A 24190-nucleotide genomic window follows, 5' to 3' on the forward strand; every position below is an offset into this window, starting at 1 on the left:
TCCACAGCCCCAAGACTCCATCCCATACGCCACCTATATGCCAAGTCAGCTCCTCCGTTGCCAAGCATGCCACGAGACTTCGGTGCAAGGCTTACTCTTTCCCCAAGGTGGGGAAATTTTCTCGGCATTGCAACCTCAGCTTACAGGTGTGGTCTCCCAGTCAGTCTGAACCAGTCGCACTGCTTAATTCTCCCGTAAAATTCCGATTTTGACTCGTTATGGAGAGACGGGGCCCATCGCCCTGGCCCTTCTATTATCAAGCCTGACCTCGTCTCGAGGATCATGCAGCTGCACGCTCTTAGGCGTGTGCAAGGATTTACAGTTATGCTGACGATCCCCATGTTTAGACGTCTATAAACAAATCGCAGACGCTGCATTTTTTGGTTGTGAAACTAGAGCAGCGCATTGACACCCGTCAATTCAAGCTTTGCGGAGAGTCCTCCACATTAGCTGTTGCATCTTTATAGGAAGTCTGCTGCATCTGGGTTGTTTCTATCTTTTTACAATACAACTCTCAAGTTCGTCGAAATCATTTCACCGCATTCACCATGTGGAATGTGTACCGACAGAACCTGAAGGATACTCCGAAGGAGGCTCTTAATTTCCGATTATGGTATGGAGTATTTGGTATGCATTCTGTTCTGGTCTGAACTACCTCAGGTCTGACGCTCTCCAAAGTGTTTGGACTTATGGGAGCAGCTCGAGGTCTCGATGAAGGTCTCATTGGAACAACAACAACTTTGACTCCATTTATTAAACGCTTTGGTTTGAAAGACCCTAAGTTATCTAAGCATCAGCAAGCCGATCTGCTATCAAATATAACCTCCATGGTTCAGTTAGGATCCATCCTCGGGGCGCTGGTTGCATTCTATGTTACGGATAAAATCGGTCGTCTGTGGGCAACTAGGCAGCTTTGCCTTATATGGATCATCGGAATTTGCATCTATCTCGCTGCGGCTCCTTCGGGAAGCATTAGCATGGTCTATGCCGGCCGATTTATTGCCGGCATCGGAGTCGGGCAAACCACCGTGGTAGCACCTACCTATCTTGCTGAGACTGCTCCCAGAGCAATCCGCGGACTTTGTGTGTGTTGTTTTTCTGGCGCTGTTTACTTGTAAGTTGAGCATAAATTCGATTTTTAATATTTCTCTTGCTAATTGCTTACTCAGGGGTATTATGCTGTATGCCATTACCCGTTATAACCTTGTTTCTGTATCAGAGTGGCATTAATCATTTTCACAGTGGCTACTTTGCATGCTNGGGCTGTTCTATCCATATCTCGGACAAGAACCAAGCTCAATGGATCATCCCAACTTCTACGCACCTTATGTTCGCCGTTATAATTTTCACGCTGAGTTTCTTTTCTAAAGAGAGTCCCCGATGGCTTATTAAAGTTGGAAGACACGAAGAAGCAGCCAAGAACTTAAGCCAACTACGGAAACTTCCCGCTGAACACCCTTACGTGGCCAGCGAAATCTTCGACATTAATGACCAGCTCAATCGCGAACGTGAGGCTACCATGGGCACCACTTGGCTTGGTCCACTCCGCGAGCTTTTCACAATCAAGGCGAACCTATATAGGATTATGCTCGGATTCATGTCCCAGATCCTCAGCCAATGGTCTGGTGCCAGCAGCATTACTATATACGCACCGCAATACTTTGCCATGATGTAAGATCATAATTAAATTCGCCGCACTGACATGCATCTCACTAAGACCATATAGGGGCACAACGGGCCAAAACGAGAAGCTCTTCGCAACAGCGATCTTCGGCCTTGTAAAATTCATTTCCAGCTTACTCTGTGCCTTCTTCCTCATTGATTTCATCGGCCGTAAGCGCGCTCTGTCAACCGGAATTATTCTGCAGTTCATCAGCATGCTTTACATGGCACTGTTCCTCGTCATCGACACCACCGTCGCCAACGGAACTAAAAGCCAAAGCCCGAGCCAGAGACGCGCGGCTACCGGGGCAATCGTGATGATTTATTTCTCTGGTTTTGGGTGGGCGCTGGGATGGAACAGTAAGCGCCTACTCGCCCCTCCGCCGCGCTTTACAGTCACCTGATGCTAATTATCCGTATAGGCATCCAGTATCTCATTAATTCGGAAATCTATCCGCTGCGGCTCCGTGCACTGGGTGGCAGTATCGCCATGACCGTACATTTCGTCAACCAGTACGGCAACTCAAAAGCCGTGCCGCTTATGTTTCTCGCCATGACCACCGGCGGGACGATGTTCTTCTTCAGCGTTGTCACGGCTGTCGGCTTGGCATGGGTGTGGTTCTTCCTGCCTGAGACAAGCGGCAAGTCGCTTGAGGCTATGGATGCTCTGTTCAACTTGNCATGGTACCTGATTGGACGGAAGGGCAAGGAGATGACCGCTGGTATCGGGGCAATGGCAGATGTGCTGGATAAGGATGAGGAGAAGAAGATGGGGCTTGAGATGGAGGCGACTAGGGTTGAGAGGGTTGGGGAGGTTGGTGAGAAGAACGTTTAAGTGAATCGCTAGTGTAGGGAGGATATTCCTATGCAAATATTTGACGGAAGGGATTGAGATGTGTCTGCGTATCTGAATACGCTTGTGCATCTACCTTGACGTCTCTGTATTGTGTCATTTTACCCAGAAACCTCAGATGAGATTGGCTAGAGGCGTATGGTTAGCGATCTTCTAGCTGAATTGACATTAAGGTTGGATACCAGGGCCTATGATAGATCATTCTTGCTAGCATGGCCTTTTGCAGTCCTGCTCCTTGAGCGTCCGAAAGATAAGAGCTGAGCCGAAATATCAACGCTATAAATCGAATTTGATATGTGCTACACTATTAATTTGTCCCCTTTGACCATGTTAAATTTTTTACAACCACAAAGCCTACTTTAGTTGCTCATACAAATTTTAGCCTTAACGCGTTGAAACGCCGGTAAAAACCGACATTCAAAATACTTGATCTTCTCTTTTTATTGAAGTTTAACATGAAAATCCAAAGACGGAATGCCAGTGAGAGCCTTACCTTTTTTCAGAAAGGAATTAGCGTAGTGATAGCTCTCGACGAAACTATTAATTAGGCAGATATCATAGGCTTCTTTGGATGCCTCAACATGCACTACAAGAAGATTAGCAATAGCCTAAAAAAATTTCAAAAGATAATTAGAAGCTGCAAACTCCAAGCCTACTATGAGGCTCGTATCATGCTGTGGAGCATTAGGAAACGCAGCTGCATAAGAAGGTAGATATGCAAAAACGCTCCGTATGCAAGACAAACTCACCATATGTCTAAAATTCCCCTCTCCTCCAAACCTTAACAGATCAAACTGCAGCAATTTGACAGTCTTAAAACCATGCCTTTCATACAGCGGTTGCCCCATTTCGGATGCCTCCAGATACGCGTCTAGGCCCATCTCGTCTGCCCGCGCGGTCCCCCACGAAATTAGCATACTCCCAGCGCCACGTCGGTGGTGGTCAGGATGAGTCACCAGCAGATCCAAGACTTCCTAATGTCAGCTTACTAGATTAAATGCAAAAGCAAAAGGTAGTGACTACGAAAATGAGGCCTGGTCCCCATCATCTCCCTCCGTGCATCACTCAAATCAGTGAAGAAGGCGTTCCAAGTTGGTACGTCAGACTCTGGCAGTGGTTCGGGCAGCTCCAGTTCCTTCTCCAGTTCCTGTGGGCTCCGCTCGCGATCGAAGACCTTCCACTTAGCGCATGCGACCATTTCGCCCGTCGCCGTGTCGCTGGCCTTGAGGTAGCGCGTGTGCTTGTCATTCCGCAACGCCTCAAGTATTCCGTCCGAAATCCTGGCTTTGCTTTCCGGGGATAGCTCGCGGGTGTAGAAGATGCGGTTGATGGTGTTTTTGAAAGCCTCATGTCGGATGCTCGCGTAGGTAGCCACGTCGGCTTCGGTCATGGGAGAGATTTGGAGAGACATGTTTGCAGTGGCAAAATTGAGAAAAGATGATTACGGTCTTACATCTTTAACGGGGGTAGACGAGCTTTAGCACGGTCATTGGAGCGGTGATGACTCACGGGACGGAATGTTGCCTGGAAGAGCGTAAGTTATGATTAGCATATTCACGGTCCAATATGAGATGCACTGGATTTTAGCAAACTTGGAGATTGGCGTATTGATATTCAGTTCTAGATGATTTGTAGCGGAGATTTCAGAAGAAGTAGTGAATATGTAGATCTGAAAAGGAATCACATGACTACGCACAGACTGCCATTTGTCCTCTGGTGTGCGCTAGAATTGCAGTGCATTTTGATAAGGCAATTGGGGTTGCAGGTGGCGGTCCCACAATTGGGAGCTGTGTTACGGAGGACCGCGCGAAAATAGATTTCCCCTTCCTTCTTGGGATGCGGTTTCCCCCCAGTAAGGTCGGCTATAAGGTCGCCGCCCTCAGGGGCCTTCGGCGGGCCCTTTGGGCAGAGACCGCCTAAAATTTCGTTGCTTATGCGATGGAGCCCCCGTAATTCTGGGGCCTTATGGGGAGTAACCACTAGTCCCAAAAAGGAAGTGGAAATCTAGAATTTGTTTGCCCCCGGGGGGGGGGGGGGGGGTGTGAGTTGAATAATATAACGGAATGGAGAGTGAAGAGGTTTGATGTACTTAAATATACCTAGTTGAGTAGAGATAACTGATCCTAACGTCTATCTACTAGGTGTCTAATTAGGTATATCGTAGTCCTCCACACATTTTTAAGTTACAGAAGTTCAGATCAGCTAGATATGAGCAGCCATATTGACACTCCAAGCCCTAACTCTTACTGTACGGCCTCCAGTTATCGTACGCGCCTGCGCAAGCCTCATGCTCGAATTCCAAATCTGGTTGGAACTCCCAGTAGAGCCTTAGAAGCAAGGTCAGTCGTGCGAGCTCCTTATAATACAGTCAGTTGCGAAATATCGTGAACTCGGGCCGGAGTAAGCCCGCGCATTCCCTAACACCATCAAAACATTATACCCCTATAGCCCCACTAATATAGCTCTATATTTTACAATTAGAGGCCTATTTTATAGCTCTATTCGAGGGCTATATAATGGGCCTTTATTTATAACATATGGAGCGATATTAGTAGGGCTGTGGGGGTGCCTTGTAATGGTAGCAAAACTTGACGTGAGGCTCTGCGCTAACTAATCCGACCCCTCTACCCCTAGAAATAAGCACCCCCAATAACTCCACTAAAACAGCCCTAAATCACACAATTAGGGGCTTATCTGATAGCCCTAGCACAGAGCTATAAAATAGGCCTCTATTCGTAAAATATAGAGCCATATTAGTGGGGCTATAAGGGGTGTATTGTTTTGATGGTGTTGGGGAATGCACGGGCTTACGCATCTCCCCCCTATTAAAACGATACACTCTATAACTTTACTAATATGGCTCCAATTTATATAAATAGTAGCTGATTTTATAGCTTTATTCTAGAGCTATAAAATAAAAATTTATTTTTAAAATATAAAGCTATATTGATGGAGTTGCAGGGAGTGTCTTACTAGAGCTGTGGAAACTTGAATTGAGGCTCTGCGCTGACTAATTTTAGCTACCCCGCTCCAAAAACCAGTACCTCATAATACCCCCTATACCCCTACCAATATAGCTCTAATTTATATAAATAGATTCTAGTTTTATAGCTCTAATAAAGGGCTATAAAATAAGGCCTTATTTATAAAATATAAAGGCATATTAGTAGAGTTATAAGGGGTGCATTGTTTTGATGGGGTGGGAGACGCGGCCCTAAGCGAGTTCACGATATTTCGCAACTGACTGTAAGGGAAACTTACGTCTCAGGATCGCTAGCCATGCGAAACGTGTACTCCGCTGCTTCATCCTCAACAAGGACCTTCGGTACACCATTCGCTGCCGCTGCTTCTACCATGAGCTGGATCTCACAGCTCCGCTCCATTAACGTATATAGATATGCCGCTTCGTCGACGGTATTTCCAACAGTCTACCACGCGCCAACGTATTAGCAAATCCAATAACGCATAGTATTAGCATGTTCCAAAACACAGCTTACCAAAAGACCGTGATTCCTCAGAATCAATCCTTTCCCCTTTGAACCTAGGGACGCCGCCAACCTCAACCCCTCTTCCTCACTAAATACGATCCCTCCGAACTCGTGATATACAGCTTGTGCCTCCCCATAGAAATAGCATACGTCCTGATTCAGCATCTCCAGCGGTCTTGCAAACGCGCTCCACGCCTTACCCGCCTTCCCATGCATGTGGCACGCCGCATGCACGTCAGGCCGCGCCTTGTGTATAGCACTATGTATCAAGAACCCCGCTCCATTGGCTGGCCGCGAGGTATTACCACCGATCGCACGCCCATTGTAGTCTACGAGAATCATGTCGGCGGCCGTGAGAGTGGCAAAGTGCTTTCCGAGAGGGTTCGTCCAGAACGTATGTGAGTTTTCCGGGTCGCGGACGGAGATGTGCCCCGACATGCCTTCGGTGAATCCTTTGCGGGCGAAGACGTGGAAGGCACCGGCCATGTGGGAGAGCGTGAAGGCGCGTTGTTTGTCAAACGAGGAGAAGATAGGGATGCCGGGAAGGCAGGTACCCTGAGAGATAGCCTGAAGAGGCGTCAATTCTTTGGAGGGCTCATTTGGCGTTCCGGATGATAAGTTTCTGGGCTGGATGGATGGGATGGGGTTGGAGGGAATGGCGGACGGAGCCATTGGGGTTGTCCGTGGTTGCTAGAATTTGTAGGATGTAACGTTTAATAGAAAGCTGTGAATCAAATCTGTGTGAGGGTATAAATTCTTAAGGTTTATTGTATGAGCTGACGCTGTTAGTCTGAAAAGCAATCCTCAGGTCGCAATTCTAAGTGCAAAGACTAGACCGCGCCCTTCCAATAACAATGCTCCGAGGCGTGAAAGAGGAAAGCCAGTCCAAACTGAGACGATCTTTGACGCATGTCAATAAGTTACGTTGGGGGTGGGAATGGCTATGCATAAGTGGGGTAGAAGGGCGTGTGCAAGGTTCTCGCGCAACACGCGGTTGATCTTCAATATAAGCATTAGGGATGTTTAACATCTCTAAGCATATACTACAAAATTATTGGGTGTGTATTACGAAAAGGCACGATCATAAAATTAGTTCCACACTTAAGATTGGGAAGATATTGAGTGACGGGAAACATATTGAGTTTATTGGATAACCCCTCTTCGTTCTCTCCCAAAACCTCCGAAGAACTCACTATATCTATCGTAAAAATAATATACATTATCCTCTATATTTGCAAAATTACTATAGTTCCAAGCATTCGTTGAAGGGGCAGAGGAGATGAAGAACCGCAGGGCAGTCTGAGGAGATCGTAAAACCGGAGAGTTCTGTGAGAGCATTGAGTAAACGCTCACGCATCTTTAAATTCAGCAAATCCATATACACTCTACGTTGCCAAGGCACCAACAGCCCAAATAAATCTAGTTTTCTTGCCGAGGAATTAATAGAATGTCACAGGGAGGGCGGCACCGGCCACACCTTGTTACGGACCTAGCGCACCGAGTTGCGCCTTGAGTGAAGTTGAATCTGCTTCGTTAGGGCATTAAACTTAAGGGGGCGGGGCTTGCCGTATGAAATGGGGTCCTTAATAGCGTCATTATAGAAACTAGTTCTCCAGAGCAGCTGTCGACCGTTGAGGTCACTCTCAGGTACTACCTTATGACTCACCACCTTGTTCTCGTATGTCTTACTACTGTCTCGGTCAACGACTTGGTTAACGACTCGGTTAACGACACGGTCTACGACTCGGTCTACGATACGGTTAGCGAAGTAGTCTACTACCTATTTTCCTTATGTATTTATAGAGGCTCTAGAGCTACATTCAATAGATAGAGTTCTTCTTAGTGACTTGTCCGTCCGACAGTTATAAGCCCGGGCCATCTACTGCATTATCTTTAATTTAAAACCCTGATTACCCTATTATTAACTAAACAGTAGAGGCCTTAATATGTCCTTTTAGCAATCCAAAACCCTTATTATGATATATACTATGATCCTAGCAGGCCTAAATAATTGGGACTAATAGATTGGTGTTATTAAGTATAGAGCTAATGGTAAGAATATATAGGAGTACATCAATCCGGATATTAAGAAAGATAATCTACCTAGATATAGAGTACCGTTAGAGCCATTACTATTAGTTATTAATCCTTAAAAGATTACGTTCTTAGCCCTTAATAAAGGCAAAAAGGAGGAGCTTTAAGCTTTACAAAAATAGTATAATCGTATTTACAAGCAATATAAGAAAGAGGAAGCAGCCCTTAAGTCTCTACGTACCTATATTATTAGCACTATATCCTATAACTACATCGACTACACCTTTAAAGGAAATACCGTCTACGATGTCCTTGTGTTACTTAAGGAGGCAGTCGCTCTAATTAATAACGCTTAGAAGGTTAATCTAGCCACCCAATATTTAAAAATAAAGAAAGCCCTAAAGAGTTAGAATGTTAAGAAGTGGCTCCATAAGTAGGAGAAGGTGTATAACAATTATAAGAAGGTTAAACTACCTAAGGTAGATAGCGATTAACTAGTTAAGGACTTTGTGTATGCCGTTAAATCTACCTTATTAGTATAGTTAAAATACTAGAAAAACAAATTATAGAACCTTAAGAGAAAGAAGGAAAAACTACTTACCCTTTAATTTATTATCAAGGTCTACTAAAATTATCGTTAATTAGATTTAGCTTAGAAGGTAAGAAGCTAGCACAGCTCCTACGCAGCTAGCTTTAAAGGAGAGCTAATTAATAAGCCTAAATTAAAAGATAAATTAGAAACTAAACCGGAAGCTAAATCTTTAAGAAAAATAGATAAGAAGGAATGGATAAAACCGTACCTATGCGGATTGCTATACCTATAAAGGAAATGCTTCTACCTTATTAAGTTAATTTAACCATCAGGTTAGAAACCAAATGATTTAAAAATATAGTTAGTGTCGGGAATGGGGCAAGCGGTCGTCACGTGTTATTACGTGTCGCCGCGACACTACCGTAGCGAGGAACTTAAGGTCCTCGCCTTTCCCCTTTTACAAGAACAATAATAATTATCATACTATCTACGAACCGTAGCTATATGATATCCCCTTATGAGTCCAACACTGATTAGTGGTTAACTTCACTATTATACCACAGAACAGCTAGGTTTTCACTAAGAAGAGACGAGCCACTATACCAGTGCTACTCGTGCTAAGGGAAGCTGTCTTTTAAGGTCAGAACTGGTCCTAAACCTTAAATAGAACTCTTCTATAAATCTAAGGATCTAAAGGCCAGAACTGGTCCTAAGCCTTCCCTAGATTATAGATTCTTGCGTTTATTACGTAGAATAACACACTTTATAAGTCTTCGCAATTTAAGGCCAGAACTGGTCCTAAGCCCTATAATCATAAATATATGTCACAAACGCGTACCAAATAACAATCCCTATACTACTAATATTCCCTTCCTCCAAAGATATAACTATAGCCACTCCGAACAACTAGAGAGACTCCTTACTACTAGGGGTAGCTATATACGCGAAACTTATTAATAAAGATTAGGACGCATTTACCTTTAATGTAATAACCTATACCGCAAAATAAGTTAACGGCTTTTTCCTATACTATATTCTATTCTACTGAGATAGCCACTACGCCGATTTACAGTTATGGGAATACTTTAGGGAGGATTTTATAGGATGGACCGCCGACACCTAGGCACTTAGTAATATTAATATTATTTAGGATTTTTAAGACTCCCTCTAAAGGAATAGGGTATATATTGCTAAGGATAGTAACCTAATTGCTAGTAATATTTACGCCGTTCTTACTAGTATAGAAGAACTAGTATAAATAGAAGCTAAGATTATATATTAACTACGGAAACCTAAAACTAACCTATATTCTTTAGAAGGCAACTTTAATTTAGAACGAAACCCCTAGAACGCTACTCTCCCACCTAAAGGTGCTCTACTACCTAGAGGTACTCTTCCTCTACCTCCACCACCTCTAACTCCTCTATCCTAGCCAACCGATAAGCCTCTATCTTAAGAAGTCACAAATCTAATAAAGGTATATTTGGACAAAGAGAAGAAGTTTAGAGGAGAATTATACAACATACTCAGAGCAAAACTATAGGTCTTTTATAACTGCTATAACAAGGTTAGAATTTAACGCCACCAGTTCCATTATACTTTCTCTATTATATTAAAGGGACGGGCGGCAACGTTCTATTACGATTATATTATAGGTAAAAACTATAGCTTTAATATAATGCTTTAGCTTACTAGAGCCTACTTCAAAACTAATAAGAACCGCTAACTCTATATATCTAAATAGCGGGAGACTATATTCTAGAGAGTTATTGCTTCTAACCTAATAACAACTTACCTAGAGTGCCTTTAACTACTCTTTAATAAACTCTAGAAAATCTAATATAGTTTTACTAAAACCTACTAAAATAAGAACAGTCTAAGGGACTAGGTTATCTTAGCATGCCATAGCGTTCCTAAGTATAACTTGGCGCTATACAAACCTATAAATACATTTAAAGGAGTATATGCTAAACTACGCTCTGCCGTAGGCACTATAATACAAATATAAGAACCCTAATAATTCTATACTAAAAACCCTATTTAAACCGGGATTCTAGACCAATATAATTATAACTAGACTAATTAAACATATAGCGGCTAGAGTAGGGGATATGGCAGAGGGTACGATTAATATCAACTATAAAGCAATTGTGGAGGTCCTTATAGAGGTTCATTTTGGAACAACCATTAGAAGAAGTGCTATATTTATAAGAAGCCAAATTGCTAGTTAAATAGACACTCTCTTAATAAGCAAAAGGAGGTATATAATAAGTTCCGACAGAGTGCGAGAAACGTTAAAAATTATAAGGTTACTACGGCCTACTTCTAAAGCTTTCTAGTCTAATATAAAGGCATAGAAGACCTTAAGGATAAGGTTAATAAGGCCGAATAGCTCCTTATAGATATGGACATTAAGGACTACTCTCCCGACTAATACTTCACTAAGTATAGTAAGGTAAATGGTATATAAACCGTCGCTATCCTTAATAACTAATCTATATTCCATTCTGTTATAAAGTTAGATATCTTTAATAAGCCAAAAAAAAGTTCCGTGTTCTCCTTTAATGATAAATACTTAGTAAACGTCTTCTATAGTATTATGCCAGATACTAGAGCCGCGGGAGTATCTATAGCAAAAGAACCTTAAGTTCGAGCTCTTTAGCAGCTTAATAGCTCTGTTCAAATCAACTAATTAACGGCAGGCTAACATATAATTCGCTTTGGTAAGGGTACTGCAATCTCTCTTAGCACAATTAAGGTCCAAACCCCGTTAGGATGTATTACTTTCCACATTATCCCCACGAACACCCTATTTCTATTCTGCATCTAAGATATAGATAGATTAGGCGTTAAGCTTAACAACCTTAAGAATATGCTTATTTAGGGAGATAATTAGGTACCCATTATACGCAAGTAGGGTTACCCTTAGTTGCTCCTTTAACAGCCAGAAAGGAGCGTTGCTTAAAGTCACTTAACCAAGCCAGAGCTATGTTAACTATACCGTCGTTTTAGCCACCTATCCGTTTACTAACTGCTTAGGGTTCTTTAGCAAGTAGGTTATAAAGTTAAGGTTAAGACGATTAAGTATCTTATAAAGTACTGCTATCACTACCAAATAAACCAGAAGTCCCCTAGCCGATTTAAGTTCACCCTTAAAAATAACTACAACTTTAACTTCTATATTATTATTAATATTATATACCTTAGCGGCAAGCCAGTACTTTAAGTTATTAACTTCTTAACCTCCTTTTAAGCCGCACGCTTCCTAAAGAATATATTAGCTAGGAACGCATAGGATACTCTCTAATTATGCTAGATTAATGTCTACCTAGGACCCCCGGATTAAGTTATTTATAACGCAGGAAGGAACTTCTCTTCTATAGAGTTTTGGTAACAAGTAAAAGTAATAGTAATTAAGGTTAAGGAAGTCCCTATTAAGGCATATAATAGCGTTAGAAAAGTAGAATAATATTATATACTACTACGCCAAGCGTATAAGATTATTTCTTTAGAACTAGAGGACGCTAGTAAAGAGCTTATCTTATAGATGGCTGTTAAGGCTGTTAATAACTCCGCTAGTCCAGATAGGCTTATACCCACGTTACTAGTCTTTAGCGCCTACCCTCAAATAACTAACAATTCTCCACTATCTCCCTCCATTATATAATAAGCCGAGGCTATTCGCAAAGTAACGAAAGAGGTACAACGTCTCTATACTACGCGCTAGGTTAATAATGCACTAGGAATAAGAAATAGCCCAAACACCTTAACTACGCTTAATCTGCTACTCCAATCTAAAGTACGGGTATGGCGTAAAAAGGGAGAATAGTTAGGCCCATATAAACTCATTGCAATTAATGGTTAAACTTACACTCTTTAGATGCCCTATAGACCTACTTAATTCCGTTCAACCGTTATTAGGCCCTATTATAAAGATAATAGTTCCAAGCCTTTGCAGGATGCCCCAGAAGATGCCCTAGAAGATGCCCTAGAGGAGAACCACAATCAACGTGCCCTAGAAGGCGACTGTAATCCTAATACAATTATAGTAGACGTACCGCAACCATAACGCGGTAGAGGTCGCCCGAAGGAATTACAAAATCACTAACATCTTATTAATTTTAAAGAGCAATTTATTACTGCTATAGAGAGTAAAGTCGAGTTATTAATGGCCTTTATAACAGCCAAAGAGAAGGCTAACTTTAAGCTCACAAAATAGCTCTAAAAGAAAGGTCGTATTATAACCCCAGGAGCTCCTTTCTAAGCATCCAATAAGCAGGAGATCGACGGTCTTATTATAAGAGGAGTCTTTAAATTTAAGAAATATAACCCTACTAAGTTCAATAGAGTTCATATCTTTAAGTCAAGAATGGTCAACAAGATCAAGGGCAAAGCTACTAACACCCCATTTAAGAAATTAAGGCTTATCATCTAAGGTTACAATAATAATAGCAAAGAGATAATTCTTACATAATCTCCCATAATTTAACGAGCTAGTCAGTAAGTTATTGTTACATTAGCTCCCTCCTTAATAAAGAATAGAATGGCAGTTTATTTGCGAGATATTACTTAAGCCTATACCTAATTAGAGACGTACCTTTAGCGCTTAATATTAGCATACCTTCCGGAGTAAATTCGCTACCAGTATCCTAAAGATATAATTATGGTTGTGCTTAAGCTATTATACGGAATCGCAGAGGCAGGAACTTATTAGTAGGCTACTTACAGCAAAGACCACAAAAGAGAAGCTTTTAATAACTACTTCTATATTTAATCCCTGCTTCCTTATTACGACTACAGGAACTCTATTGGGAATCGTTGGCATGCAAAACTAACGATTATAATTATCTTAGGAGACGACCAATTCTTAGCTCTTAAAAAGATAAGCTAGTAAAGGCAAATCTTATGGCAAAGCCAAAGGAAAGACTTATTTAATAACACCATTGCTCTTTAATAGATATATCCCTTTCTATAAATAAGGATTATTACTTTACGCTAGAAGGGTTAAGGCAAGAAAATTAACGTTGTTAACATTAATTTCTAAAACAAGGATATATATAAATTAACGCGCTTATAGGGCTTATATTACTTCTATCTATCAACCTAAGCCTTCCTTTAATCTCTCTATTGCCGCCTAACATAGAAACCAACTAAGGATAATATTCTTACTCTAAATAAGCGGCCTTTCCTAGCAGATAAATTATCTCGACCAAGGGCTACTCTATATGCCTATTAATCTCCCCACCGCCAAGATCTTTATATTTATTAATAGATCGTTCGCTAATAACAAAGATTTTAGCTTCTAGTTAGGATATAAGATTATTATCGCAAACAAATCTACTAGAGAGAATAACTTCACGATCTACAGTAACCTTATCTATTAGAGCTTAACTAAGAGTAAACGTATTACTTAAAGCGTTCTAGCGTCAGAGATATACGGAATGGTTAGCGGAGTTAATATAGCAATTGCAATTGGAACTACCCTTAAGATAATTACGGATTAACTTAAAATTCCCGCTATTTCTATAATCGTGTGCACTAACTTATACTCCCTCTATAAGTATTTAGTTAAGCTTAGCACCATAAAGGAGAAGCGCCTTATAATCGATATTATAGCACTTCGGTAATCCTATAAGCGTTAAAAACTCTTTAAGATTTAATAGATTAATAGCTAAGATAACCCCAGTAGATGTAATAATAAAGGTAAACCTAAATAAGGCACTAGAGACATTTGTTAATATAAATACTCTATATATACGAGTTGAAGGTTAGGTTAAAAGGGAAATTTAGAGAAATTAAGATCTTATAGAACTTCAACCGCCGGTTAAAGTTATCTAATTAGTCAGATTCTTGCTAAGAGCGCCGCGCCTAATTAATTCGGGTAGCGGTATGGAGTTCTGCCGACGCCATTCGTTAATCTAGCCAATTAGGATTTTCCATACCCGGCATGGAAAATCGCCATTAGCTCGCTTACCACTAGCGCCTTAGTGGCCCCTTTGTATTTGCGTTAACCCTAATATCCTCCCTCCCCTTTTTCTTCTCCTTAGCTTTATATCCTTATACAGTGGCAATCTATAAGTGTATATAGATGGCAACCACAAAAGAAGAGTTGCTAGTGTCAGGAATGGGGCAAGCGGTCGTCACGTGTCATTACGTGTTGCCGCGACACTACCGTAGCAAGGAACTTAAGGTCCTCGCCCTTCCCCTTTTATAAGAACAATAACAATCATCATACTATCTACGAACCGTAGCTACGTAATATCCCCTTATAAGTCCAACAGTTAGTAAAGTAGAAGCTTACTAAGGCTTTACCCAAATTTAAGGCCTTAATTAACTAATTAAGGAGCTAAGCCTTATCTAATAAGAAGCTAGAGAATATAGAGAATATAGAGTAGAAGAGCTCACCTAGTAAACTATATAGAAGCTTCGCAGTTTATTAAGCCAGAGCTTATATTGCATTAAATTATACTCTCCATAATAGTGTAATTTTAGACCCTATAATGACCTTATATATTATTAATAATAAAGTAAGATTTATAGGTGATATCCGATCGGCTAGTAAGTAGTTGTATATAGGATTGGGTATAGAAAATATTAAAGGCTTCAGAATAGCTAAAGTTATACTTATTACCCCATTAGGAAGATAGAAGATCTATCTTATTAACGCTGCGTATGTATTAAGATTTTATACAAATCTAGTTTGTAATTATAGACTTAATAAGAAAGGTATCTTTTGGTATAATGAGGGTAACTACCTCTACCATCGCGGTAGTGAGAAGTTTGTATATTGCAGATATTACTACGGTTAGATAACTCTTAAATATAACGAATTAAAGCCAAAGACGGAGGACGCGTCCTTTGCGGCTTAATTAACGAATCCTCTACTAAATTAAAAGGTAGATAGATAACTTTGGCATAGTTAACTCGGATATATAGGAAGTGCTACTATTAAGCAATTGCCTAAAGAAGTGACTAAGGCGATTCTACAAGGCCCTACAACAATTAAATATAAGACTTATGTAGTTAGTAAAGCTTATAAGATTATATTAAAAAGGATACCTACGGATAAGGCAATAAGGCCTTTCTTCTATATATACGTAGATTTGATTTAGGGAATTAAAGCCTATAATAGACATAAGTACGCGATCTATTTCCTTAACAATTTGGTTTAAATAAATAAGGTTAAGATATTTGCATAGAAGTTATTAACCACCTAAGTAATTATTAAATATTGTAATATAGTTAAGCGACGCTACGGCTTTAAAGTTATTATTATTTATATTAATAATAAGTTATCACTTAGAGGTAAATTTAATAACTAGACCGCCAAAAAAGGTATTACAGTAGAGTACTTAGCTCTAAGTATACTAGAGCAAAACGGTCCTGCGGAACATTCTAGGGGGGTAATTATAATAAAGTTTTAATGTATATAAATTAAAGCACGACTACCAGAAAAACTCTAGCCTAAAGTCTTTAAAGCAGTAGCGTATATAATAAATAGGACATTAAGCCGACGGCTTAACTGAAAGATGCCCTTTAAAAAGCTTTAGTTAGTAATAGGTCTCTTACTAGCTAAGCTAAATATAGCTTACTTACGTGCCTATAGCTATAGAGCCTATCCACTTAAATATAATATTCTACGCACTTAAAAACTTACTCCTAGAGCCCATATTAGGTATTTAGTAGGGTATAATTTAACAAATATCTTCCAAATATATATACTAAGCGAAAAGAAGGTAATTTAAATAAAAGACGTTACATTTAATAAGCGACTTATCTATAATAACAGCAAGCCAGATCTTGCAAATTTGCTTTAAGAAAGAGCTGATTAAATGCTAAAGGTAATTAATATAATTAACCCCAATAGGACGCTTTAAGAAGACTTAAATAAGGATAAGGAAGATGAGATTTTTAATAAAATTTAGGTAGACACTAATAGAAATTAACAGGTGGATTCTAGTAGAAATTAGGGATAAATTGTTAACTATAAGTAGCCAGATACTTAAGGCGATAACTTAATTATAGCAGACACCTTAAAAGACGATCCTCTACCTAGCCTTCCTATACTAGAACCAACGCCAAAACCTTAATTAAATCCTACTAATATAGGTCCCTTAAGCTCCTCAAGCACCTCTAGATCCTCCGCACCCTCTACCTATTAACGCCCCAGTTTTAAATACGTTAAAATTAACCCGGAGGAGTTAAAGGATAAGGATAGCGCAGCCATTAATAAGGATAATATTATATAAAGCAAACGGTTAAAGAAGCTAGTTAAAAGATATAAAGCTTATTTAACTCACCTTAAAGAAATAGACACCTTCTAACCGCTTTAAGCAGCCTTTTACGCAGGGCTTAAATATTAAAGGAAAATATACCGTAATAAGCTTCCACCTCTACCTAAGAACTAAAAGGAGCTTATAAGATACTAGTATAAGGCAGAATTTCTAGTAGCTGCCACAAAGAAGTATACGGATTTAGACAATTATAGAACATTTAAAATTATAGATAAGACTTAATCTATCAAAACGGTACCTATTACCTAGGTATTTACCTACAAAACAGATATAGATAGATATCTTACAAAGTTTAAAGCTCGACTTTATATAAGAGGTAACCTATAACAGTTAATCTATAAGGACATATATATAGCAACTTTGGCAGCTAAAGTCTTTAAAGCTCTCGCAGTAATTATCGCAGCATTTAATTTAAACGTCTAGTAGGGTAACGCTGTTAACGCGTTTATAAACAGCCTAATTAACAAAATCGTCTATATTAAATGTCTAGATAGATTTACTATTAAGGGCAAATATCTACTACTACGCAGAGCTCTCTACAGACTTCGATAATTGCCACGTTTTTAATACAACGACTTTAGCAATTAGCTCGTTAAATTAGGGTTAAAGCCCGTTAGTGGTAAGCCGTATCTCTACCACAACAACTTACTAATCGTATTCTTCTATATAAACAATATCTACGTCGCCTCTACTAAAGAAAATTAATTAAAGCTTAAGAGCTTTAAGGAAGCACTAATAAAGAAGTACAAGATAAAGGACCTAGGTAACCTATCCTAGTTCCTAGAAATTTAAATTATAAGAGATAGAACTTAAAGAAAGCTTTAGCTCTATTAAGACTCCTATATTAAAAAGATTACTAATGCATTTTACCTAACTAATATACGCTTAGTCAGTACGCCTATAGGCACTAATAAGCTCCTACCTAACCCAAAAAAAGCTTTAAAATAGGACATCTACATCTACCAAAGGATAGTCGGATCACTACTCTATACAACCTATATCACAAGACCCAATGCAGCTAGAGCTTTAGGCAAGCTATCAGAGTTCCTACATAATCCCTCACCTCTACACGACGCCGCAGCTCGACGAGCGATTACCTACCTATATCAGCATAAGACCCTCACAATTAAATACTTAGATCAGAATATAGGAAGCCAAGCTTTTACAGGAGCAAGCGACGCGGCGTTCGGAGACAATTTAATAAGCAGACGCAGTACAAAAGGATACTTATTTACCCTATTCAGAGGGGCAATTAATTAGCGCTCTACTAAATAGAAAATAGTGACAAAGTTAAGCATAGAGGCAGAGCTTACGGCTCTATCTTATGTAGGAACGGAGTTAATCTAGTAGAGTCGCTTCTTTAAGGAAATTAAATTGTCCTTAGATAAGGAATAAATAATTAGCTATAATAATCTATAGACAATTAGACTACTTACAAAAAACAGACAAGAGCTCACTATAAAGCTTCAACATATTAATATACACTACTACTAGCTTCGCTAAGAAGTACATAATAGCCAAATTAAAATTAATTAGATACCTATAGCTACTATAGTCGCAAACGGCTTAACAAAGGCCCTACCACGTTAGAAGCATAAGGCGTTTATTTAATAGTTAAATCTCATTAATATTAAGGATCTAATTTAATTTAATTTGAATAATATTAGGTAAGGTAACTATAGAGGATTTCCTTTAAAACTTAACACCAAATTGCCTATTATAACTTTTCATTTTATTTTTTATCCAGCTACTTAGTCTTAACTAAGTAGCTAGGGGGGGTATATCAACCATTAAGGTCACTCTCAGGTACTACCTTATAACTCACCACCTTGTTCTTATATATCTTACTACTGTCTTAGTTAACAACTCAGTCAACGACTCGGTCAACAACACGGTCTACGACTCAGTCTACAATACGGTCAGCGAAGTAGTCTACTACCTATTTTCCTTATATATTTATAGAGGCTCTAGAGCTACATTCAATAGACAGAGTTCTTCTTAGTGACTTGTCCGTCCGACAGCAGCAGTCCCCAGGCACCTGCAAGATAACTACGCCCCGCGTACAGCTACAATAAGTAATTACTGCACCGGATATATGTGAGTTGATTGCGAAATAGAGTCAATGTCTTTTTCGGAAAGTAAAAGTCTGGTAGGCTATACACTTAGATATTTAACACTTTCATAGAGCGTAGTTAGTATCCCCTCGGCTGGTAAAATGGGTCCTACGGTTATCAATAAGAGCTAGCCAATAGAATCAATGAGATCAAGCCTCCGTGATCATACAAGTATAGGCAAAACTCCTTAGTACGATACCAGGTATATAACGATACCATTGGTATTACAATCTACACGCCCTAATTAAGCCTTTTTTAGTATAATTAACGATAATCTGACCCTTAACAATATCGTTAGGTACCTCCACCAAAATCGGTATAACCAGTTTTTAATTCGTCGGATTTGCCCTTACCTTACCGCAAGTTTAGCCATCAACTTTTATTATACAACAATTAAAATATATTAAATTAAACCTTAGATCTTACTCTCCATAATTAATTCTACCTTATTAATTATAGGTAGGTCTTAAAATTCTAAGAGGCCACATTATTATAGATTCTCTAACTTTAAACGCCAGAAAATACGAGCCTACTACTAAAAACACCCCAGTCTACTATAATTGGAGGTTGCTTGCTAGGCAAGCAACTTCCTTTATTAAAAAATTAATTAATCCTTAATATTAGAAATACTAAGCAATAAATTTAAGCAGCTTAATCTAGCTAAATTGCCTTATGGGTAAGGCCTATAAGAGTGGAAGAAGCCTAGTAAACATACTCTTCTTAAAGAGGCTTTCTTTAAGTGGCACTAACGTCTACAGAACCTTTAAATTTCTATTACTGGCGATCTTATACGCACTGCCGCGTCTTAATTATAGCAACAAATACCCGTGTTATCTATAACTGTAAGGTAATAAGCTCCGCACTACTCAGCTATATAAACCAAAAGGTAAGTAAGTGACTGGCTTGATGCCAGGCACGGCTGTGCGGAACAATATATATAGGCGAGGTGACGAATCACCTGACAATAACGGTAGAGCTAAAGTAGTTAATTAGGTGGTTAGAAGGCTTTAAATCTTATAACGGAATTTATAAGAGAACACAATACGGCGAGGCTGTATTAGTTAATATAGAGGGAGCAGAAGATTGTATAGTAGAGCTTTAAGTAATTATTGCACCTTACCCGCTAAAGGATGTTTATAATATAAATAAAACAGGACTTTTTTAGAAGGCTACGCTAGATACTATATTAGCTACTAAGACTCTATTAGGGATAAAAAAGTAAAAGGTAAGAGTCTTTTTAGTAAATTACTCCAACGCAGATAGCTCGGATAAGCTCCCTCTCTAGATAATTAGCGCCTTAGTGAAGCCATATTGCTTTACGGCAGCTCATACTAATATTAATTTATTAAATATGCTCTAGAGGAGTAATAAGAAGGCCTAAATAATAATGGTAATTATGCTTAATTGGCTTACCTAGTTTAATAAAAGGATATAAGGCCGGGGAGTTCTTCTACTTAATAGCTTTAGCGCGCACTTAGTAGCTCTTTAAACTCTTACTAAAAATAATACCCTTAAGAATATACGCGTTAAGTTCCTCCCTCCTAATTATACCTCCGTATGCTAGCTACTTAATTAAGGAATAATTGTTAGGTAACGACAAGGGGCAACGAACATATATATATTGGTTACCAAGCCGTCAAACCATTCGGTTCGACACTGTACCTTTTTGGCCAGTTGCGTTCGTTTGGCTCGGTGGGCGATCGTCACAATAATTGCGAACTTTAAGCTTCTCTACCGGCGATACTAGCTGCGGTTTATAGTAGAATACTCGCTTTAAGATAGAGATCCGATTAAGCAGATACACGTCCTATAGGCAATTTAATAGGCAATTGCAGCTTAGGGGGAGGTAACGTTATAAATAATTAATAATTACTTCGTAAAATCTACTCTGTTCGGCTTAAAAGAAGGCCCCCTACTTTGGCCTTACAATTATATAGATCTAGTTATTAATAAGGTAAAAGAGATGGCTAAGCAACTATAAGCCGCCGGAAGGATTTGTAAGGTTATAAATATTTAAAACTTTATTAACCTTCTAGGTAAGGAAGTAGAGGATTTAACTAAAGATCTTATTAAGCATATAGCAGAGCTCTACGCTGGGCCTAATCGCGATACGGAAATAGATAAGGAGGACGCCTAATAACCTTAAATTAAGCTTAATAAGGCGTTAGAGGCTTTGCGAACGCTTTAATTATATAAGGAATAATAGGAAGATAGTAATAGAGAGGTTATTATAACTCTATTAAGGGACAATTATCGAATTTAAGGACGACGACTTTAAAACACTAAGCAAGTGGCGATTACCTCTTTTTTTAGTAGAGCCAATCGCCTAATTACAGCTTCGCGCACGTAGATACACAATACCATACTATAATTTTAATTTTTGGTGTATCTTATATACAAAACCTGAATACAACGATACCCTTAGTATTACGATACGCTCGGCTGCAGAAGCCGTATCGTACTAAGGAGTTTTGCCTGTACTTTTGATTCTGGCGTTCGCGCACGGTCCAATTCTCGTAAAACCCTACCCGCCGAAGGGATAGGCATGGTGGCTTATCCAGGTGGAAAGCTTCAAATTAATCAAATTCAGTTTATTTTTTGGCGTGTGCCAAGCCACCGAAAAATCCGAGCTTTTTCTGCAAGCGAGAATAGATATCCCAGGGCTTCCCAACCAAATTTTAGCCGAATATCCTTAACTTCTCCCAAAAAGCCTACTAAAAAGCTTAAAAACACCACTAAACTGATTCTTCCTTACTACCTATGCAGTTAGCTGATAGCTTGCTGTATGTATCTATGCTGACTGATTGCTTACATCAGCAGCTAGCTGTTAGCGGCGCTCAGCGCCTGTTGGCCTCACTGACGTCGAGCTGGTTCGTTGTCATTGCAACTTGCTCGATTCTTGAGCCTAATGCCCCGGCTATTTGCATAGTCGGATGATTGTTTGTCGCCAACTCTTGCACGCTACTAAGTATATCAACGACATCCAGCCTGACTAGGGGCTAATCAATCGATTGGTTGTCGATTTTTCCAAAAGCCTGATCCGGAAGTCTTGATACTACCTACATTAGCCACGCTTGGTATATTACTTCCCTACGCCTTTAATCCTTACGATTCTTTGCGCAACGTCCTGTAGTCTACTAATACGGTCGTTCTGCGCGCCTCTAGCTCTACCCTCCGCGACAATATAAATGGAGCAATCACAACATCAAAAACCCCTAAATACAGGCGCTTCAGCATTCCATTCCTGCAACATATGCGGGGAGCTTATTGAACAGCTTATATGGCCCTCGATAGACTGGGTAGACGAAGAAAGGGGGTTTGAATCCACTGAAGCTATTAACTTTGGATGGCTGGACTCTATTATCGAAAATGAGCAGTGCTCCCTTTGTCGCCTTGTCGCGCGAATCTTCGAGCAGACACGAGTGAAAGATACCGATCATTTAGGCAGAATCTACTGCTTTTTCTCTAAGACCTCTATAAGACCATCTACAACTAGAAAACGCAGGAACTGGTCTATTGGACTGGACTTTTACTACCCTACTGTTGATAAAAAGATGGTTCCGACCATATGGCAGCCCTCATTTCGACTCTTGGCAAGTGATAGTTCGGCTATTGGCATTGATGAAGAGGTCTTTGAGCTTGGGCGAGCCTTATCTCCAGGATATGCAGACGCGGCATTCCTTCGTGCCTGCTTCGACATATGTGTGCGCACGCATGGAGCTGCCTGTAATCAGCCCGTACGAAAAGGGCCAAGTGGAAACCAATTTCCCCTTTCAAATTCATCAGCTCTACCCGCTGGGCTACGCGTCATCGATATACAGGAACAAAGAGTTATACATGCTCCAACTACCTGCCGTTATGTTGTCCTTTCCTATGTGTGGGGTTCAACCAACTTCCTTCAGCTTACCAAAGAAATGGAACATCAACTGCAAACACCGGGAATTTTACGTAAGATTCCCGTCCCAAAGACAATATCCAATTCAATTGAGGCTACGGGCATGATCGGGGCCAGATACCTTTGGGTTGACTCTCTCTGCATCCTTCAGGATGACGAGGAGGAGAAAGTTGCGCAGATACAGAAAATGGATAAGATCTACGCGAATTCTCTGCTAACCATTGTCGCCGCAGGCGGAACGCATGCTGATGCGGGCCTTTGGAATACTAATTCTAACGGAGTGCGAGTTGGGCAGATACAGGAAGAAGTGCATGGCCTGAATTTCATAAGCGCTGGCCCAGACTTAATGAAAACGCTCGAAAAGAGCGTTTGGATCCAGCGAGCTTGGACCTATCAGGAGTATGTACTCTCTCGTCGTCTCTTAGTTTTTGGGGAATACCAAGCATACTACTCCTGTGAAAGCGCAGGTTTTGCGGAGGATTACGTCCATCGTGTTTCCAGCAATGGTACCCAAGAGCTCCAGGCGGCTGCCGATGACGAGTTCTCGACGTTCGTGAGCGTTGCACATCAATTCCCAACATTCTGGCCGTCTATGATCAGACAATATACGAACAGATCCCTCTCCTTTGATTCAGATGGTCTCAATGCCCTGTCTGGTGTCCTCCAGAACTTTAGCCAAGGTATCAATGATGGATTCCTTTGCGGGCTGCCAGTATCTACCTTATTTGAGGTAGGACTTCTGTGGGTGCCCTCCAGAACCCTACGCAAACGTGGACCTACGTCGGTTGGGTCTCAATTTCCGTCTTGGTCGTGGGTTGGCTGGGTAGGAGAAGTTTCCTTTGAGGTGGGAAATGAAGATAGTGATGCTATATTAGATGCCAGAGTCATCACAGAGTGGTCTGTTAGTTACGAACACGGTATCTTGCGAAGCACAGATCTTCATTTTCCGTCCGCTGCTGGCCAACTCTCCTCGTCAGCATCAAGCACGATATGGAAGGCTGCAAATTCTTCTCTACAAGGCATTCAGACAGGATATCTCTGCTTTACCACTAAATCAGCGATGTTTACCATAGAGGAATCCTATTGGAACCAATTCGTTACCCCAGATGACTTCGATTGCAAGCATAATGGTCTATATAGAATATTGCATGAGGGTACATGGATTGGAAGTGTTCACTTGGAACATTCAACAGCCAGGAATCTCTCAGTTGGGCCTGGCCACACCCATGAGTTTATTGTTCTCGCTCGTTCCGGTGGCAGAGTCGAGCCACTGAGGATCCCCGAACGGCCCCAAACAGAAGAGAGCAACTGGATACTA

General features: G+C 40.3%; 6 protein-coding genes across 6 annotated transcripts; 4 read left to right on the forward strand and 2 right to left on the reverse strand.

Annotated features, from left to right (window-relative positions):
* Nucleotides 1-237: 237 nt before the first annotated feature.
* K441DRAFT_663255 (MFS quinate transporter-like protein) lies at nt 238-2861 on the forward strand. Its single transcript, XM_067649169.1, has 6 exons — nt 238-627; nt 679-1114; nt 1170-1181; nt 1243-1671; nt 1727-2022; nt 2085-2861. The coding sequence occupies exons 1-6, from the start codon at nt 549-551 to the stop codon at nt 2495-2497; spliced, it is 1665 nt and encodes a 554-aa protein (XP_067501598.1). The 5' UTR covers nt 238-548; the 3' UTR covers nt 2498-2861.
* K441DRAFT_663256 (acyl-CoA N-acyltransferase) lies at nt 2812-4382 on the reverse strand. The gene is made up of 5 exons (XM_067649170.1): nt 4212-4382; nt 3539-4039; nt 3265-3485; nt 3009-3101; nt 2812-2951 (listed from the first exon to the last, which is right to left on the reverse strand). Exons 2-4 carry the CDS (start codon nt 3924-3926, stop codon nt 3060-3062), a joined length of 651 nt encoding a protein of 216 aa, XP_067501599.1. The 5' UTR covers nt 3927-4039; nt 4212-4382; the 3' UTR covers nt 2812-2951; nt 3009-3059.
* Nucleotides 4383-5772: 1390 nt separating this feature from the next.
* On the reverse strand, nt 5773-6930 carry K441DRAFT_697919 (class II aldolase/adducin domain-containing protein; the record flags this gene model as incomplete). The annotated part of the gene is made up of 2 exons (XM_067653019.1): nt 6013-6930; nt 5773-5943 (listed from the first exon to the last, which is right to left on the reverse strand). Exons 1-2 carry the CDS (start codon nt 6673-6675, stop codon nt 5773-5775), a joined length of 834 nt encoding a protein of 277 aa, XP_067501600.1. The 5' UTR covers nt 6676-6930.
* A 4688-nt stretch (nt 6931-11618) lies between these two features.
* On the forward strand, nt 11619-11795 carry K441DRAFT_571284 (uncharacterized protein; the record flags this gene model as incomplete). Its single annotated transcript, XM_067643975.1, has 1 exon — nt 11619-11795. A coding segment is annotated over one exon (177 nt), but the record flags the coding sequence as incomplete, so codon positions are not given.
* Nucleotides 11796-12833: 1038 nt separating this feature from the next.
* Nucleotides 12834-13004, forward strand: K441DRAFT_571288 (uncharacterized protein; the record flags this gene model as incomplete). The annotated part of the gene is made up of 1 exon (XM_067643976.1): nt 12834-13004. A coding segment is annotated over one exon (171 nt), but the record flags the coding sequence as incomplete, so codon positions are not given.
* Nucleotides 13005-22774: 9770 nt separating this feature from the next.
* K441DRAFT_428186 (HET-domain-containing protein) lies at nt 22775-23701 on the forward strand (the record flags this gene model as incomplete). Its single annotated transcript, XM_067641604.1, has 1 exon — nt 22775-23701. A coding segment is annotated over one exon (927 nt), but the record flags the coding sequence as incomplete, so codon positions are not given.
* Between the last annotated feature and the right edge of the window lie 489 nt (nt 23702-24190).

The sequence above is a fragment of the Cenococcum geophilum genome (assembly GCF_001692895.1).
Source record: "Cenococcum geophilum 1.58 unplaced genomic scaffold K441scaffold_33, whole genome shotgun sequence".
Lineage (NCBI taxonomy): Eukaryota > Fungi > Ascomycota > Dothideomycetes > Gloniales > Gloniaceae > Cenococcum > Cenococcum geophilum.

Excerpts from the sequence above, each read along its gene's own strand:
- K441DRAFT_663256 (XM_067649170.1), bottom strand. The coding sequence starts at position 3,926 with ATGTCTCTCCAAATCTCTCCCATGACCGAAGCCGACGTGGCTACCTAC. Across the intron at positions 3,486-3,538 it reads GGGGACCAGGCCTCATTTTC|TCTTGGATCTGCTGGTGACT; the intron begins GTAGTCACTACC and ends GACATTAGGAAG. Across the intron at positions 3,102-3,264 it reads AGGGGAATTTTAGACATATG|TGCATGTTGAGGCATCCAAA; the intron begins GTGAGTTTGTCT and ends ATCTTCTTGTAG.